Source organism: Carcharhinus amblyrhynchos, chromosome 23 (assembly GCF_965287045.1).
Source record: "Carcharhinus amblyrhynchos chromosome 23, sCarAmb.v2.hapA, whole genome shotgun sequence".
In the NCBI taxonomy this organism is placed as follows: domain Eukaryota; kingdom Metazoa; phylum Chordata; class Chondrichthyes; order Carcharhiniformes; family Carcharhinidae; genus Carcharhinus; species Carcharhinus amblyrhynchos.
The window spans coordinates 10994215-11013539 of NC_137346.1; the positions used below are offsets into that span (position 1 = coordinate 10994215).

Below are 19325 nucleotides of genomic sequence, written 5' to 3' on the forward strand. Positions count from 1 at the left end.
AAATTTTAAATTGTGGGAGAGGTTACCCTGCGCGTGTATCCGAAGGAGAGAGAAAGAGAAAGAGAAAGACTCTCCGGTGGTGCAGGAGGAAGAGAGGAGGAGGCAGAGAGCGGTGCCTTGTGGGACTTGTAGTTCTCCGAGGCGGGGACTAGTGGAGACGAGGTAGACAGCGGACTACAAGTCCCAGGAGGTAGCGCGCGCGGGGGGAAAGGGATGCGCGCGGAGCCTGATGGGAATTGTAGTCCGTCGCCTCATCCGCTGTCATCCAGTCCTCGAGAGGGGTGACTACAAGTCCCAGAAGGCGGTGCGGCAGCCACCCTAGCAACCAGTCGGCCTTCCCCTCCCCCACCCCCGCCCCTCTCAGATCCCTCCCGCTGAAGGAGCTGATCCCACAGCGGAGCCTCAGATGTGCTGCTGTCTGACAGGAGAGGGATATCCACCAACTTAAACACCTGCATTCTTATTGTTTCCCCCACCACCCCACAAGCAATTTGTCACAAAAAAAAGGAGAGATCATTTATATATTTTTTTCCCTGTGTGTGAGGAAAACTTTTATTTTTTTCCTACTTTTTTTGTGGTGAATTTGAATTTGGGAGAGAGGCAAAAACAAAGCAGGCCGAATGTTTAGGAATGGCTGAAGAGAACAACCAGGGTCATCCCAGTCACGGTAATAAGATAAAGAAGGCGGCAGTTGCTGAAGGAGAGGGGAGTGAGGAAGCGGGGGGGGAGGAGGAGGAGGAGGAAGAAGAGGAGGAGGAGGAGGAAGAAGGGGAGCTGAGTTTGGGGAAGGCCCTGCACCAGTGCGAGCTGAACCAGAACATGATCGACATCAGCATCTCCAGTCTGGAGGGGCTCAGGACCAAGTGCGCCGCTTCCAACGACCTGACACAGCAGGAGATCCGGATGCTGGAGGTAACCCTTCCACACCACGCCCCCCCCGTGCTATTTTGGGGAGACTGATACTACCCCTACCCCTCCTTCCCACCCCTCTGCCACCCCTACCCTCCTCCATCACCCTGCCACCCCTACCCTCCTCCATCACCCTGCCACCCCTACCCTCCTCTGCACCCCTGTCACCCTCCTCCGCACCCCCGTCACCCTCCTCCGCACCCCCCGCCGCCCTGATGCGCACCCCCCGGCCGCCCTGATGCGCACCCCCCGGCCGCCCTGATGCGCACCCCCCCGGCCGCCCTGATGCGCACCCCCCGGCCGCCCTGATGCGCACCCCCCGGCCGCCCTGATGCGCACCCCCCGGCCGCCCTGATGCGCACCCCCCGGCCGCCCTGATGCGCACCCCCCGGCCGCCCTGATGCGCACCCCCCGGCCGCCCTGATGCGCACCCCCCGGCCGCCCTGATGCGCACCCCCCGGCCGCCCTGATGCGCACCCCCCGGCCGCCCTGATGCGCACCCCCCGGCCGCCCTGATGCGCACCCCCCGGCCGCCCTGATGCGCACCCCCCGGCCGCCCTGATGCGCACCCCCCGGCCGCCCTGATGCGCACCCCCCGGCCGCCCTGATGCGCGCCACCCTGATGCGCACCCCCCCGCCGCCCTGATGCGCACCCCCCCGGCCGCCCTGATGCGCGCCACCCTGATGCGCACCCCCCCGCCGCCCTGATGCGCACCCCCCCGGCCGCCCTGATGCGCACCCCCCCGGCCGCCCTGATGCGCACCCCCCCGGTCGCCCTGATGCGCACCCCCCCGGTCGCCCTGATGCGCACCCCCCCGGTCGCCCTGATGCGCACCCCCCCGGCCGCCCTGATGCGCACCCCCCCGCCGCCCTGATGCGCACCCCCCCGATGCGCACCCCCCCGGCCGCCCTGATGCGCACCCCCCCGCCGCCCTGATGCGCACCCCCCCGCCGCCCTGATGCGCACCCCCCCCGCCGCCCTGATGCGCACCCCCCCCGCCGCCCTGATGCGCACCCCCCCCGCCGCCCTGATGCGCACCCCCCCTGCCGCCCTGATCCGCACCCCCCCGTCGCCCTGCTGCCCTCTGAAACGGTCCCCCACCGCTGCCACCCTCCCTACTCTTGTCACCCTACCCTTTTCACTGCCACCTCCCTGCTGCCAGCCTCTGGCACCCTCCCCACAACCACCCGTACCCCTCTGCCTCCCCCGCCCCCCTCTGCCGCCCCTCCCCGCTACCACCCTGTGGTACGTTGTGGTTCGAGAAGGGAAATAAGCCAATCTGTAGTTTTTGTTAGATTGAAAGCAGTACCGTCTGTTTTTCTAATGTGTTTAGCAAAGGATGCTTATGAAGGATTTACTCATTACAGTGATGATCCAGATATATTGCACCTGTATGTTTCATGCAAATTTCCAGTATTACTGACAGTGTGCTGACTGCATTGTTGATTAGATATGGACCTGTTTCTTATCTGATCTGGACCTTGCTGCTGCTCCTACTGAGACTGAAAATAAAGTGCATATATATGTATGTATATATCTATCTAAACACAGAATTGCAGCAATAACTGTGAGATGCAAAAGGTTGCCCGCATAAAATACCAATTTTTATTCAGCGTTTGATTACTTTTTCTAGTTTGTCTTGCAAATTGCAGCATTATTTTTGTTTGTGAGTGTGTGACCAAGTTGTGCATTATTTGTATAACTGTGATGTGGAAAAAAGCTGGTATGGTGGGAGGAGGTCCTACCCTTAAACTGTTACGTGTGTTTAATTTGGAGTTTGCCCACGATTAGCCAGCCATTCATTGCACCTTGTCCCGGCTGTCTCTGTGTTCAAATGAGATCCAACAGCTGATCCCCAAACCAACACATGCTGGTAAGCAGTTGCATTTTCCTTCAGCAGCTTTGCTACGAAAAAAAGTGACTTTGGTACGCATTTGTGATGATTCCCAGACGTTCCACAGAGATTGTCTCACTCTGTGTATGTCGCTCTTTAAAAATGTGTGTCAGCAGTTTTGTTCTGTTGAGTGATCTTGGTAAGCTGCTGTCATAACTCGCCTTGGAAATGTTTAAACATGTCCAAACATTAGTTGTGCCGTCAGCTTATTTGCAAAAAAAAGGGGAAGGATTCACAATTTCTCCTCGACGTATTAGGGACATTGCCGGGTTTTCTCACTGCGATTAGGAGGTTGTTAATTTTCTTGTTTTTCGAAGACTTTGGTGCGAGCCGTAGGCCCGTAATGTGTTGAAGCAGACACTAACTAACTTATAAAGATGAGATCAGCATAACCTACTTCTCTCGAAGCGGCTCGTCGCAAACACTGCAGCTCTCGCCCGTCAAGTTGTAAGCAGTTGTATTTTGAAAGAAAGTTTTGAAAACTAATTTTTTTTGTTGGGAAAGGTGCGGCATGTTCTGAGCCTCGCAGCAATGCTTTAATTGTTAAGGATTTTGAGACATGAATTAATCTTGCCTTGTAACCGACGACCAAGTGTTTACAGTGGTAGTGTGTTTGGATAATGCAGGTTTTATTTCTTCTAGCCATGATCTGTTTTGTTGGTGTTAAGCGGCAGCAGTATGAAAACTCTTCTGCATTATTGCAGGGTGAAGTAATAGTAGTCTCCACAGTTGTGGTGCGTTGTTGTATAGTATTGCGGCTGCTTCTAAAAATAGAGCAGAACGACTCCTCCTCATTTAATGAACAACGTGATAAGAATATGCCACTACTCTGCAAAGACACAGAACTGATTTGCAATTTACGTGAATTAAAACGTGGTTGAAATATAGTACATTAGTTGTTGAGTATTTATATATTTGATGTATGTTCTCACGAAGATATGAAGGTTAGGTTGATTGGCAAATCTACCCTAGTGTCAGAGGATTAGCAGGATAAATATGTGGGGTTACGGGAATAGGGCCTAGGTGGGATTGGGGTCAGTGCAGAGTCGATGGGCCGAATGGCCTCCATCTGCACTGTAGGGATTCTGTGCTTTTCTATTAAACTACTTCTGCCGATGGTGATGGAAGGGGGACATATTTACTATATGTGCAAGGATTTGATAAGGCTTGAAGGCCAAGGGCTGAGACGCTGCATCCTCTGGTTTTAGTCTTGTTGGGGAGGGTATACTATCATATCTACAGTATTACACTGATTTATCTTTTTAGTGTAGGTTTGGCTCACATTGTGTACATGCTTGCCTACTAAGTGCTGTAATGAGCAGAGAATGGAATGTAAGAGGACAGGTTGGATGGGATGTTCAAACTGTACAGGTTGTTCTTGTAACTAATCCCCAGTTTTTATATGTACATATTTCATTTGCACAGACATTGTATAACACGTGATTTAATATATTTTGGAATGAATTGTATTGGAACAGAGTCTTGTATTTGGTCTGCCTTTAAACAATACAGATTTCAGTACATTACACACCATGGACAGCCTTTGTCTAATTTTGGAGTTGATCTGATGGGGCTTGATTGGGATTGTTGTCAGTGGAAGCTCGATAGGCGAAATGGCCTCTTTCTGCACTGTAGGAATTCAATGATTGTGCGCCCGTACAATTGAGGCAAATAAATAGCCTGAGGGAAAAGTTCAAGTAGTCTACTACCATTGTTAGTCCTGTATTCCATTGCAGATTAGAGATCCCATCTTTATCTTGTGCATATACAAGGGGGTATAGGAACTGAAGTTTGTATTTATGTAATGAGTTAAAATGTTCCAAAGGAAATATTCAAATAGGTGACGAAGCGTAGTCAAAGGGGGAGCTTTTAACAATTGTCTTAAAGGAGGAGAGGTTTTGGGAAGCAATTCCAGAACTTTGGGCCTAGGCAGCTAGAGCCACAGCTGTATTGGTGCTGGAGCGATGAAAATCGATAATGTACAAGAAGCCAAAATTAAATGCGTGGAATGGGGTGGGGGGGCAGAGATCTCACGGCTCATTTATTTTCCTATTTACAGAGAGTGGCAGTGACACTTGTGTCTTTTAATTAATTATGCTGTTCAGGTATTATAATTGTCACTTTTTCAAATTAACGTGTTGGCATTTTCAAGCTTTTGTGCTAAAACTACAGAAAAGCAGATCAAAACTTGTTTGGGTTGAAATACATCATTATCAATTCAGTGATATTTGAATTCGAGAAAGTAAATCAAAGAATGCTAATTGCTAGTTAGCTGAAGATAAATTTACGAATATAGTTGAAATACCCACTGGGGGGAAAAGACCCAGGTCACTTAAAGGTGTTCAGTATGAATTGGTTCTCTTTAAAATTCATAGCCTTTTAGAAATGGTCATCTGTGTTCCAGAGTATGGTTTTTTACTTAAGGAGTTAGACTGTCACAATGGTTTGCAAGCAATCTTGTTATATATTTTTCCCATTAAAGGAATGCCTCCTGATTCAAAACCAACATGTGACTTTTCTGACCCATACCTATTTATATGGAGCAGCTTATGAGGATAGTAATTTTCTTAATGAATATTGAACTGCTAAGTGAAAACTTTTGATTGCAGATGACCTTTATTGAAGATGAGTAAATTCATGTCCTGTCTTTTTGTTTGGTCTGCGAAGTTGTTCTGGACGTAGGTTGATGTGAAGTTGGATGTTAAAAGTTGAAACAGAGGAAAAAAGGATATGATCTTGATGCAATCCAGGTGCTGCACTTATATACTTAATTTGGGAATGTCAGACACATTCTAGATGTTACGTATTGTGTGTTTAAAAAGAAACCTAAGTTTAGAGGTATACAAAAACAAGCCAACTTAGTTTTTAATTTGACTATCTAAGATTGTCTCAGCAAAGAATACAAGTAGCTCCAATCTAGAGAAAATTTCAATAAAAAGTTGAGTTTTAGTGGACTTCAGAAACTATTTAAATTATTCTCCCACAGGCAATATTTGAACAGTGGTTTAATGGAATGGATCAGACTAGTTGCTATTCATTACTACTATGCATCTGATCAAAGTTGAGCAATGCCTGTGATAGTCAACTACTTAGCAGGCGATTGGAATAGGGAAAATTAAAATCTGTACTAGTTGTTGTAGCAGATAGTGAGAGTTTGATTCCAGTCTTTTGGCAATCGAGCACTTATACCTGTCTGTCTTGTCAAGCAAGTGCATGAAACCGGAAGTAAAATAAAACTGGGGGCTGCAAATCTGCAGTGAAATCAGAAAATACTGGAATATGCAACAGGTCTTTAGCATCTGGAGTTTAAAAAAAGAGTAGTGATTCTGTTGAAAGGTTTCCTGAATGGACTTTGTGGCAATTTCCAGCATTTTCTGTTTTTATTCTTTGCAACATTTTTTTGTAACGGGGTGCACTTGTATGGTTTTAACTGGGTGAAGACGAAAAGAGGGAGAAAGGACAAGAAAATCATTCAGCATCAGTCATTTTTCATTCCAACCTTGATTGGGCTTTGTCGGGATTGCAGCATTGAGTCAAGGAATAAAATACATTGATGGTCTTTTCTCTGTGGCTGGCTGAGTGTGGATAGAGGTGTGGGAGCTGGTCATTTGCCAAATTTAGCATAATAACTTTTAATGAGTAAGGTTGGGGGATAAAAGTTATAAAATGGAGGGCAGCAAAAGGTGGAAATTAATCATGAAGGAGCATGTGACCCATTCATCTGCTAAACAAGGAAGCGTGCTGCAGACCCAAGGACGATCTTAAGGGAGTAGGAAGGGAAGCAGTAAAAACAAACATAATGCATTATTGTCGTCTTAGGAGTACATTTCTTTCCTGTTTCTGCCCCACCCCTCTACCTAGTTTTCTTCCCTTAAGGTCCTCTTTTTAAAACCTACCACCTTGACTACTTTATTGATTATCTGCCCTAATATCTCCTTATGTGGCTTGCTTGCTGGTTTTTGAAACTGCTTGTTTTAAGCACCTTAGGACAATTTAATACATTAAATTGCAGGATATAAATCAAAGTTGTTTGTTTCATGATCCTATGGAGAATTGTTACATCTTACAGCTGTTACGGCTGTAGAAAGATACTTATTTTGATCTTTTTTCATCTGCTGAGAGGCTAAGTAGTGTGCGCCAGCATGCTTGTTTCTTTGGCTCTGACCTGTGCGGCTATATGAGCTGATGGTGCATATACTTTCACTTGCCTACCTCTTCCATCATTTTGTGCTAGAAATTATGCTCTTGGCATCCCAGATGAAAGGAAACAAAAAAAATGTAACGGACAGAATTTGTGCTTTTTGTCTGGCGTCAGAGTGTTTTTATGTGTGTGGTTAGTGGGTGGGATTTTCTGGCTGTGCTTGCCCCAAAACTGTAAAATCCTGCCCAAGGCCAACATACCTTTGCATGGTCCGCACCCCCCCCTCTACCCACACGATTCCCATGGCAGGTGGGATGGGAAAATTCCCCCCAGTATGTTTTTGTACACTTGGATTAGTTTGTCCCAATATAATACAGTCTTTGCCCTTATGAAACAAGATCTAGGCAACATTCTGGGTTTGGCTGATAAGTGGAAAGTTACACGTGTGCCCCACAACTGCCAATCAATGACTCAAGTCCAACAAGAAATAATCCCGACATTTCCCCTTGAAATTCAGGAGCATTGTCTTGCAGCTAGCTCAGTGGTTTTTCAGATGGTCAGTAGTCATGATGTTTCTGATCTGAACAGCTCCTGCTGTTTTTGAAAGAACAGGTAACAAGCGTAGTTGTCTTAACCATGTGATTTGTGGCAAGTCCAAAGTCATCCTGCCAAAAATGGTGATGTGTTGGGTTGATAAACATCCTGTGTAGTAGCCTTTCACACTGAGTTTGAAGACAGTCGTGGTTTTGTAATTGAATGACCCCATTTAATTTAAATTACCCTTTTGAATGCTTTTCAGGGAAGGAAAAAAAGTGGTCCAGAGTAAAGTAGAAGGAAAATTCTGCGACCAGCTTGAATGAGTACGCCACAACAGTAACTAACTTCATTAGTAAGTGTGCTGAAGACTGTGTGCCAAAGAAGCAAATCTGCGTGTTTCCCAACCAGAAATCATGAATGAACAGGGATATGTTGGTGACAATGTTACGGTTGGTCTTGAGAGTGCGGATGGTGTTGTGTTGTGCTTGGGTGACGTTCGGGACCATCTTTTGAGTGAGGCTCATGAATCTGGCATTGAAGCAACTCCTGACGGCTTGGGCATACATGTCGGGTCAAGGGCAGTGGCCTTCCGGAGGAGTCCAATTTGAATCTTTCCTCTTTGGTTGCTGCACCCCGGATGCCTCTGTTGGCTGTTCCAGTTCATTGGCTGTCTCATTGTGTTCGCTGTTGGCCTCTTGCACTTGTGGAAGAACTCCGGGAGCCTCATTCGCCTGATGAATTCCTCTGTGTCCACTGTGAGACAGATGGGGTCCATTTTGGTGTGGGGCAGAAATAGAGCCCTTGGCTGAGAACTTCGATTTCGTCTGGTTGAAGGTGTTGTCTGACGTTGACAATGGACTTCCCTGCGGTGCTACTGTTTTCTACTGTGGTACCAGGGGAGACTTGGTTGCTGCTGGTGATGATGCCGAGTTTCTCAAGTTTCGTGTTCTTGGTGTGCATGTAGATGACTTAATTCTGTTGCCTCGTCTGCTTGGCAGTGTTTTGCAGCTGGTCTGTGTCCTGAGTGCAAGTTGAGTTAGAATATAAAAGCAGGGAGATCTTGCTGCAACTGTACAGGGCACTGGTGAGGCTGCAGCTAGAGTACTGTGTGCAGTTTTTGTCACTGCACTTGCGCAAGGATGTTTTGGCCTTGGAGGGAGTGCAGAGGAGATTCACTAGGCTGATACCGGAGATGAGGGGGTTAGACTATGAAGAGAGACTGAATAGACTGGGTCTGTACTCGTTGGAGTTTAGAAGGATGACGGGGGGGGATCTTATAGAGACGTATAAGATAATGAAAGGGATGGATAGGGTAGAGGTAGAGAGATTCTTCCCGCTCAGAAAGGACAGCAGGACTAGAGAGCACAGCCTCAAGTTAAGGGGAGGGCAGTTTAGAACGGAGTTGAGGAGGAACTTCTTCACTCAAAGGGTGGTGAATCTCTGGAATTCTTTGCCCGTTGAAGTGGTGGAGGCTACCTCGCTAAATATATTTAAGACACGGGTAGATAGGTTTTTGACAGACAAGGGAATTAAGGGTTATGGGGCGAAAGCGGGAAAGTGGAACTGAGCCACTTCAGATCAGCCATGATCTTATTGAATGGCGTAGCAGGCTCGAAGGGCTAGATGGCCTACTCCTGCTCCTATTTCTTATGTTCTTATTGAGAATATGGACTCTATCTTGATTTCCAGGTTGCGGTGTCTACTGTAGAGCTGGTGTATGAGGTAGTTGAGGACTGTGAGAGAAGTGCGATGGCAAAGTTTCTTAGCGTAGTCTGTGTTGTAGGTTGACCTGAGTGGGTTCATGATTTGTAGTCCTTTCGGTCCATTCACCTGGTGAAGGGGCAGTGCTCTGAAAGCTTGTGCTGCCAAATAAACCTGTTGGACTTTAACCTATTGTTATGAGACTTCTTACTGTGCTTACCCCAGACCATTGCCAGCATTGCCACATCTTAACTTTTTCCGGAGGCAGCACACGTTTTTCCTCTTTCTGAAACCTTGCCCTGGCTGTGTCCTTTAACAATAATCCATCATCTGGAAAAGCACCTTTCTGGAATATGTTGCCTAATATTCCTAGGGTCTTCGCTGCCTTTCCTTGACAGATGGGAATGGCATTGGATTCCTATATCTACAGGGCTCTTTTGACACCTAATTAACGTAAGTATCCCCCCCTCCCCAGTTGAGGACTGATTACATTACTCTCCTAGTTGGCAGACATTTGAATCCAAATTGGGTTCTGTCAACAGCTATTTTTAAATGGTTAAGCCATTTATGCCACTTACCAATCTGTCTGACAACATTTCATTAAGAGGTGGTATTAATTCACAACATTCCATCAGTTTCCACAACCTAGTCAAGAGCTCAGTGATAAGCTCCCCAGGAGTTTTCCCAATCATGTTGAAGTGGTATCTTTGGAGGAATAAAAGGAGGGCTTGTGTTGTTGTGGTTTTTCTTACCAGGTCTACCAGTTCATTAAAAGTTTTTGAGTCAGGGCATCCAGAAAGGTCAGACTTTTTATCATGTTGACAGTCAGGGCCACGCATGTCGTCAACAATATCACTGTTTGTTTTTCATCTCCTTCACTGTTATTAGCACGGAAGAAGTAATGCATGCACTCAAAAGACTAGACACGGTCTTCCCACTGGTGTCATAGGAGGTATTATTGTTTTTTCTTACCAGAGAAGATTCTCGACTTGCTGAGGATTTTCCTCTTTGCCCAATGTAATAATTCAGCCAAATGGCAGTTTCCCATCACCCAAGCACCTTTTAGGGTGTACCAAGAACAAGACTATTCCTGCAGTTTACAGCTAGGTAGGTCCAACACCTCAGGCCCTATGACAATAGTCTGGGTGAAGTAACAGGTTTAAAAGCCCCCAGTGGGCCTCTGCCTGCATAATAAGGGAGCTCGTACTCCACAAAGCCGATGGGGAGATCCGTTCACAATCCTTTATGGCCATTCTAACAAACAACATTCACTGGACACTGGTCATGCCTGAATTTGAACATGTTTGCAATCTTTCTCCACCAATCTCTTCTCCTTCCACTTCATTTTGCTTTTTTTTTGTCCTTCCATATTTCTGAATCTGCTTGTATATTCTCCCCATGAAGATGGACCCAAAACCTGCTCCGAAGATGGATCTCAACCTGGTCCAAAGATGATGATGTTTCACAGACATTTGGTAGGAATTACTTAGGACTGGTTTATAGGTAAGTTAATAATTATATAGGTTACAGCACAGAAACAGGCCTTTTGCTCCAGCTGGTGTTTGTGTTCCATGCAAGCCATCTCTTAACCCTTTTCATCTAACCCTATCATTATCTAACTTCCACTTAAATGCATCTGTGTTTCAACTATTCTTTGTAGTAGCATGTTGTATGTTTTTGTCCATCTTAGGGTAAAGAAGCTCCTCTTGAATTCCCTATTGGATTTTTTAATACTATCTTATATTTAATGACCTCTAGTTTTGGAATTCCCCCGGAAGTAGAAACATTTTCTCCACATTTATCCTTTAATTACTTAAAAAAATCTCTATCAGGTCACTCTTTGGCCTTTCTTTTCCTGATAGGTACCTATTTTTTCCTGATAGGTACTATCTTTCAGTTCTGGTATCACCTCTGTGAATGTTTTTTGCACCTTCTCCTGTATATCTAGTTCCCTTTTTACAATTGGAGAATAGAACTTTACAAAGATTATGTCCTTCTCCTTGATCTCTGCTTGTTTTTGTATAACATTTGTATGTTGAGATATGATTTTAATGTGAGGAGAGTTGTTGAAGTTAAAGTTGTCCCTGCCCAGTGCAGAATATTGAAGATTTGGGTGTTTTGGTTTCATTGGATTGAATCATTTCCCATTGGACAGAAATCGGGGTGTAGAACTAGTGAATACGGTCGTGGTGCACATGACATCTCAATTGGAGTCTTGGGTACAGAATTTTAACATGAGAGAGGATGTGTGGAACAGAATGCAATATATTCCTTGTAAACAAGCAGAAGTCTTTGTTCAGAAGATTTCGGAACACCAAAAGATTGCTGACCAGCTGCTATTTGATTGTGATGCTTTTCTAGAGTTTAAATTTTTGTAGATGAACATGACTGTGGCTAATGAGTGACAATCTTGACTGGCAATTAAAATAATTGAAATACAATTACCATAAAGTTTTGAGATCCGGGCAAAACGCTCCCAAGTTTTTTTTTAAAACAATTTTTTTTGCCAGGAAACCAGTTAGACCTGAATCATTGTATTTCTAGTACAAAACACTTCAGCATGCTTAAGTGCTATGTAAATGTTTGTCTAGAGATAGATTTTTCAGAGATAAGAGGCTGTATCTTAAGTTTTAATTGATTTCCTTCCAATATTTTCTAGCACTTGTGCAATTTTATCTGAATCTGTAAAATGGGTTTGGGCAATTTGTTTACGGGAGAGCGGCTAATGCAGTGTGTCGAAGAGATGATGGGTTTTGGCTTGCTATGTCTAAGTCAGATTAACTAGAAGCATGAATAAACACTGATCCCATAAGGATAAATAGAAGCATAGACATTGACTTGCCAATGTTCTGTGTAGATATATTTTTCTAAGGCAGCCTAATTTAGGGCGACTGCTGGATGTTGACCTGTTTGAAGTGAGGAAAAGGAGGTATTTGGGGCAGGATGCAGACACCGTGCAGCATTGCCATTGCTTGACCTCTTCCTGGTGTTTCAGTTTATCTCTTCATAGCAGATGTTCCCTGGCACCAATAGCGTGCAACAACATTGTATCTGGTTGACAAACTCTCCATTTCAAATGCAATATATGCGTTTTGCTGGCAAGATGTGACAAATTGGAATAGTGTATTGCTTCTTCCTCAGTTTATTTTGTATCCTCTCACTACTGTTAACCTCAGTACACCAGGAATAATTTTCCATGCTTTTAGATCTGTGAAGAATCAAGTTCTTTTCCAGAAAAATCATCTCAAAACTTCTAGATTTTAATTTATCATTTAATTTTGTACAGTGGCCAGTAATCAATAATTGAGCGTCACAGACTGTGTTTACATATCACTGGATGTGTGACAGTTATGATCACGTAAATATACCATAGGTCACTTCTATTTTCTTAACTTGTGTTTTACTTCTTTTAAGTTCCCGTTGAACTGTAACTTCATGTAGAGGTCAACAAAATTGGTGTTTTATTGCTGTTTGTGGTTGTTAAGCAACTCTGTGTCAGGTGCTGATTACTGTTCCAGTTGACTTCTTGATCTCCATCCTGTACTTCACAGTTCTTGGATTTATCTACACTAATCTGCTAATTGTGGCAGATAATTGAGACCAAAAACTCCAGCCCTCTATTCATTGACTTGTTTCAGAAAAATCATGATTTGGTTCATAATTCATTTAGGCCATGGATTAGCTTCACAGCATTCTAAGAAATTGGAGAATATTGGCTATACATCCTGGTAATACTCATCCTTTCAACACTTGCATCACATTTGTTTAAGGGTAAATTTGCCTTTCCTTCACTGTTGCTAGAACAAAAACCTGGATCTCCCACCCTAACAGACAGCACTGAGAGTTTTTTGCATCACATGGATGACAGTGGTTCCACAAAACATGGCATGAATGGTGGCAAATTTTAAATTTACTGCATTCTAATCACATCTAGCTACTTTTATTCTTGGGTAAGTAATACCTTTAGTTATGAAGCTCCTGAGTCTGCCCGACACCCCAAGATATCAAATCTTGGAATTTAATTTGGGCCTGAAGGTAAGTTAAAGGAACAGTTTACTTGAATAAATTGTGTTGTTCAAGTGATTGAATATTCTCCACGTGCATTTATTTAAGTGGGGTAAAACATGTATTAACGACCTGGATTGGCCTTTGAGCTGTGAAACTTGGAGAGAATAATGGACTGAAAATGTGACTGTCTTATGAATTACTGGAAGTTTAAAAACCATGTAAATCTGCTAAGTCACCGTGCAAATGTGAATATCAGAATTGGTATTAAATTAATACTACTTCTGTGTAAAATTAGCATAGATTCTTGATGTAGCTAAGCAATGCGTATTTGATTCTGCCCTGAGTTTGGAGTACATTTTAACACATTCAGTGCTCTCATTTCAAGGGTTTGTGTTTTTATTTTTATCCCTTCTTTCCCCCTCCGTAGCCTGAGCAGGATGCATTTTGTAGTGACCGAAAGCTGAATTTCCATAGCATCCTCATTGTGTTCTGCATTCGTAAAATACACATTGTTCATCTTTTAGCTAGAAAGTCCTTCAGAACTCTTCAGATATTGTGCATCAAACATCTGGAGAGTTCATGTACCAGTGGGAACAGGAGAGCAGGATAAGACTATGGGGTAATGTTACCTTCAATCTCATGGCTCTATTTAAAACAATTGGCTAGCATCTGAAGAAGGGCCACATGGTCCAGGTACCAGAAGTGGTGCCTGAGAGACTCTGCTTTGGAGAGAGAACAGAAAAAGTGGCATGGCAAGGTTGGCAGGATGTGAACATTAAGAGAGAACTGGGAATAAATTTGGTACTTTGATGGAAAGATTTCATGTTGCAGCTGTACAAAACTCTGGTGCAGCCGCACTTGGAGTATTGCGTACAGTTCTGGTTGCCGCATTATAGGAAAGTTGTGGAAGCATTGGAAAGGGTGCAGAGGAGATTTACCAGGATGTTGCCTGGTATGGTGGAAAGGTCTTATGAGGAAAGGCTGAGGGACTTGAGGTTGTTTTCATTAGAAGAAGGTTAAGAGGTGACTTAACTGAGGCATACAAGATGATCAGAGGATTGGATAGGGTGGACAGTGAGAGCATTTTTCCTCGGATGGTGATGGCTAACATAAGGGGACATAGCTTTAAATTGAGGGGTGATAAATATAGGACCGATGTCAGAGGTAGGTTCTTTACTCAGAGGGTAGTAAGAGTGTGGAATGCCCTGCCTGCAGCAGTAGTGGACTCGCCAACTTTAAGGGCATTCAAATGGTCATTGGATAGACATATGAATAATATTGGAATAGATTAGGTTAGAGGATCATTAGATTGGTTCCACTGGTCGGAGCAACATCGAGGGCTGAAGGGCCTGTACTGCGCTGTAATGTTCTATGTTCTATTTCTTCAAGTTTATTAAGAAATGTAAGTATCAGGCCACTATCTCTTGATCAGAATCTCTTAATTTGTGGCCTCCTTTTAAATGAACAAAATCTTGCGATCTTGTTTCAAGTCTCTGAAGATTTGAAGCTGTCATCAGTCTGTCTAGCTCTGTAGCCAAGGCCTCAGGCTTTAAAGCATTGCAACTGATGAGAGAGACAATAGAATGCATGGAGTTCCCTTCATTATATCAGGATCCAACAGAAAAATCTGTGAATATAGAAAGATTTGCTGAGACTGAGATGAGCAAATGGGAGGAGGGTCTCGCGAATAAACATCAGCAAGGACTGGGCTGATAAGCCTGTTTCTGCATGGTACGTTCTATGTAAAATATATTTTTGGATATATTTGCATGATTTAACCCTGCCATCGTAGCTTCTAACAGCCACAAAATAAGCCCATTTAACCCATTCATCCAAATTAATACTCTCAATTTTAAATTTGTTAATTAATTTAGTGAGAGACAGTTTTGAAATTCTGATAGCATACAACGTTTACAGAAATGTAATATTGTGCAGTTCCTGAATATTAATGAGATATGTTGCTGAAGCTTTTCATCTTGCTCTTGTCAGAACAAATGCAAGAAAAACTAATTTCATAAATCACAATGTATCCTACAGAAAAGGGTGTTGATTGGCTGGTCAGTCAATCCTGGTTGAGACATTGCCATTGAGAAAGCAACGGGGAACTATAGACACCCCAAGCTACTGGGTAATTGAGAACTGTAAGGTTGGAACATATTCCTTTTGTTTGCAGTGAACTCTGAATGAATGTATATTGCTTCTAGCAATCATAAATGAGTCATGTTAAGAGTTTAACTGATTATCTTAAATTGATTGTTTGTATAGCTATTAGCACATTCAGGAATGTTCATGTACTGCCCCATTGTTGAATCACATGGACGTTTATTTTGGGTTTTGCAAACACAGGCTGGTTGAATATGGCCTGTATTCTGCAACTTTTAATTTTTTAGTGGCCTATAATCTTAACCACGAATGACCAGTTAACCTGCTTATTTGGTGGTGTTGATTAAAGGAGACATTCTGTGTGGGGCACTTGGAGAACATCTTGCCCTGATGCTTCTGTTGTAAGAACATAAGAAATAGGAGCAGGAGTAGGCCATCTAGCCTCTCGAGCCTGCCCCACCATTCAATAAGATCATGGCTGATCTGTCGTGTCTCAGTTCCACACTCCCACCCTCTCCCCATAACCCTTAATCCCCTCGCCTATCAACAACCTATCAACCCGCGTCTTAAAAATATTTAGCGAGGCAGCCTCCACCACTTCAACGGGCAGAGAATTCCAGAGATTCACCACCCTTTGAGTGAAGAAGTTTCTCCTCAACTCCGTTCTAAACCGCCGCCGCACCCCCCCCGCCCCCCCACCCCCCCACCCCCCCACTTTATCTTGAGGCTGTGCCCTCTAGTCCTACTGTCCTTTCTGAGCGGGAAGAGCCTCTCCACCTCTATCCTATCCATCCCATTCATCATCTTATATGTCTCAATGAGATCTCCCCTCATTCTTCTAAACTCTAACGAGTACAAGCCTAGTTTATTCAGCCTCTCCTCATAGTTCAACCCCCTCAACTCCGGTATCAGCCTAGTAAACCTCCTCTGCACTCCCTCCAAGGCCAAAATATCCTTGGGTAAGTGCGGCGACCAAAACTACACACAGTAGTCCAGCTGCGGCCTCACCAGTGCCCTAAGAGGGCCTTCTCCAGATTTGAAGTTGTATTGAAGTCTTGACTGGAGAGAGAGTTTCTGCCTTGAATCCGATTTGAATGGTGTTCAGTTCCTGCTGTGATTAAGATGAACAAAATTGGGTGGTGTTGGCATGAGTCACAGAATTCATCACCTCTTCTGGGAACACTTAAAGGTTGATTAACACCTTTGATTTCTAGGTCACTGAGTTTTAATTGAAGGAAAGGATAAGAGCATCTAATTAGGTCCTTATCTGTATTTGAAAAAGCAGCGTAGTTTAATTGTGCTTTTCAGAAAAGGAATTTTTGTGCCCTTTTAATTAAGGGAAATTTAAAATTTATTTCATCAAATCAAAATGTCTTCAGAATAATGAACCTTCTATTCCCACTCGTCCTGGAAGGTATAAATCGGAGGGCAGGTGGTTTGCATTGGATGCTATGCCACTGTCTTTGCCGGGGGGGGGGGGGGGGGGAGTAGGTGATTTTGCTGGAATTGATGCACTCTGGTGATTGTAATATGCAGACTGACTCACTGGTGGCAGCCGGTTTTAAATATTTAGTCATTTATTGAAATTTATGTTCAGGATGAGAAGTAGCCTGGTTAAATTTGGAACAAAAATAGGCCAATGCTTCAACCTTGGGAACATGATCCCAATTGCATCAATGTAAGTCTTTTCCATTTTTCATAACAACTTTCAAATGAAATTGTCAGTTTACTGCCAGTTAGTGGCCCATAATTAAAGCTATAGGTCAGTGTTCTGTTATGTTCTTGTTCCTTTTTACATTTTAAACTGTCCCATGCATCATATTTCACAAAAGACCCGTTGCAACTCACGGGTATGCCTTTTATTTTATCAGTCCAGCTGAATTTGAAAACAAGTTTCAGACACGAAAGGCCAATGTCTCTATAACCAGCTGCAGCATCCAACCATTTGTTTGATTTATTCTCACAAGAGATCCTCGAGGAAAAGAACCGTTTGAGGCACTTCTCATCCTACTCTCCTTGTCTGTCAAATCGTTCTCAAGTGGCTTTGCACTTAAGGTTGATGTTCTACTATTCTATTTCTCATAATAGCAAAGCAAATGAAGACATTACCTGCCCTTGAAGAGGATTGCTCTGTGAGTGGGCTAGGATACAGTATCAGTTTGTTGAATTTGATGAGTGTTGTTAAGCAGTTGCTCTCACACCCCAGCCTACTCACAAAGAACAGCATGTTTTTTTTACACAGGAACTGCCACAGCATTGTGTTTGTGCATGATCACTTTGGCAGAGAACTGGCATAATCTTTCATGCTGTTTTGGCTGGCTGATTTGTATATCAGGCAAGACTTAGCCCCTTGTCTCCCTTTGTTATCTTCCCGCCCATACGCTCCTTAGAGATTGCTTTGTCCAGTAATCTTCATGGCTACCTTCTGTGTCACCGTGACTAACTGGAGGAAATCCAGCTGGTTTTTCCCTCCTTTCATGTTGGGTATGCAATTCTCTTCTCTGGTCATATGCGCAGTGACCTGCTGTTGTTGGGGAAGACTTAATTATCAGGGTTACAGAAGGCAACATGAAGAGTGGAAATTTTAAGTGTATGCATTGTAGACCTGCATTTGTCTCTTCACCTCTTAAATGTTACGTAACTCATGAATCTTGAAGAACATAAACCATAAATTTAAAAGAAACATATGACTTGTATTTGTGTTTTTCATACGGACTATAAGTAATTATATTAGTTGCATGATTATATTAGAAAGTTTTAATTTTTATTTATCTGACAATACTGTTGGATGCTGGCAGATGGGAATGATGTACATATTTTTAAAATTGTCATTACACGGACAGCAGCTTTGTTTTAGTTTATATCCAAGTGTTTACTGAGAATCTGAATTTTTAAATGCAAGTATTTGAACTGGACATGAGCTGCTTGCATGAAGGATATTAAACGATTTGATGAAAGCTTTTAAATGATAACAAATGTTTTAAAATGTTATTGAAAGATTCACCATTTGTATTAGTTTAAAATCAAACAGCTCATTTAAAATATTTTGGTAGACAATTGGCATCATAAAAGCCCCACTGCTTTCTTCAAAAATAGTGTCTATATATTGGTTAGCCTGCGTTCCTTTAATCATGCTTCACTAAACCTTTTGACATGGGCTATTCATGTATTACAATAGCTTGGAAAATGGGCTACTTGTGTTGCAGAAGGGATAACTGAACACAATGCATGCAGAAGTGCTTTAAAATGAGTTATTCAATACTTGTATTTTAGTTTGAATCAATTTGAAAGCGTGACGTCAGTGAGTTTTTTTTCCATCCAAGTTTAGTAGGCCTGTTTTAATTTTGCTGAAAAGATTTCAGTCATTCCTGCTTTTATGTTTTTCCTTTGCTACAATAAAATAGAGTTTCAGAACATGGGGAGGAAAAAAATCCATCTTTGAGGACAATAGAGTCTTTAACACACCAGCTTTCAAATACTGAATACAATGTCTGTTACTGATCTGAAAAAGAAAAGAGCCTGGCTGGTAGCATATGGATATGGAAAAAAGCAATTTCCCCATTGACTGCTGATGCAGGTTATATGCTGAAAAACTGTGCTGCAAAGGTAAAATAAATAATTTTGATGGAACAACATTTTGGTCAAGCAGCAAAATACAAATGTGGAGATGTTGCTCTAATTGAAGAGTGAATTAAATGTTTTTAAAGAAATTAGATTAGCATAAGGAACTTCAGTGTGGAATTCAGCCCTGCTTAAACACAAATGATGTCTTCAGCTGAAATATTGCGATGCCTTTTTATGTAGGGAAGTGCATTTCCAAATGAAGGCAAATTTAGCTTCTTGGCATGGATGAGGATAAAATTGAGCCTGGGACGGATTACAAAGCAGGAGGGGTTCACATCTGCTTGTTGGTGTGTGATTTCACTTGGGGGTGTGATTTCAGTGAAACTGACTATTCACTGAAACTGACTATTCACTGTCGTTCAACTGGTAACAGATGTGATATTAACCTGTTTTATGATCTGGCCCAA

General features: G+C 43.2%; 1 protein-coding gene across 9 annotated transcripts in view; it reads left to right on the top strand.

The window, feature by feature from the left end:
* The first annotated feature begins 380 nt into the window (after positions 1–380).
* The window catches only part of ksr1a (kinase suppressor of ras 1a), a 177401-nt gene continuing 158456 nt past the window's right edge, over positions 381–19325 (top strand). For 6 of the 9 annotated variants that reach the window (XM_080210872.1, XM_080210871.1, XM_080210873.1 and 3 more), the window contains exon 1: positions 381–912. In XM_080210872.1, coding sequence (XP_080066998.1) covers positions 631–912 — 282 coding nt within the window. In that variant the 5' untranslated portion in view covers positions 381–630. Of the gene's footprint in view, positions 913–2700; positions 2784–3065; positions 3252–10591; positions 10687–19325 lie in introns of those variants that run through there. The other 3 variants (XM_080210874.1, XM_080210875.1, XM_080210876.1) reach the window with 3 other exon arrangements.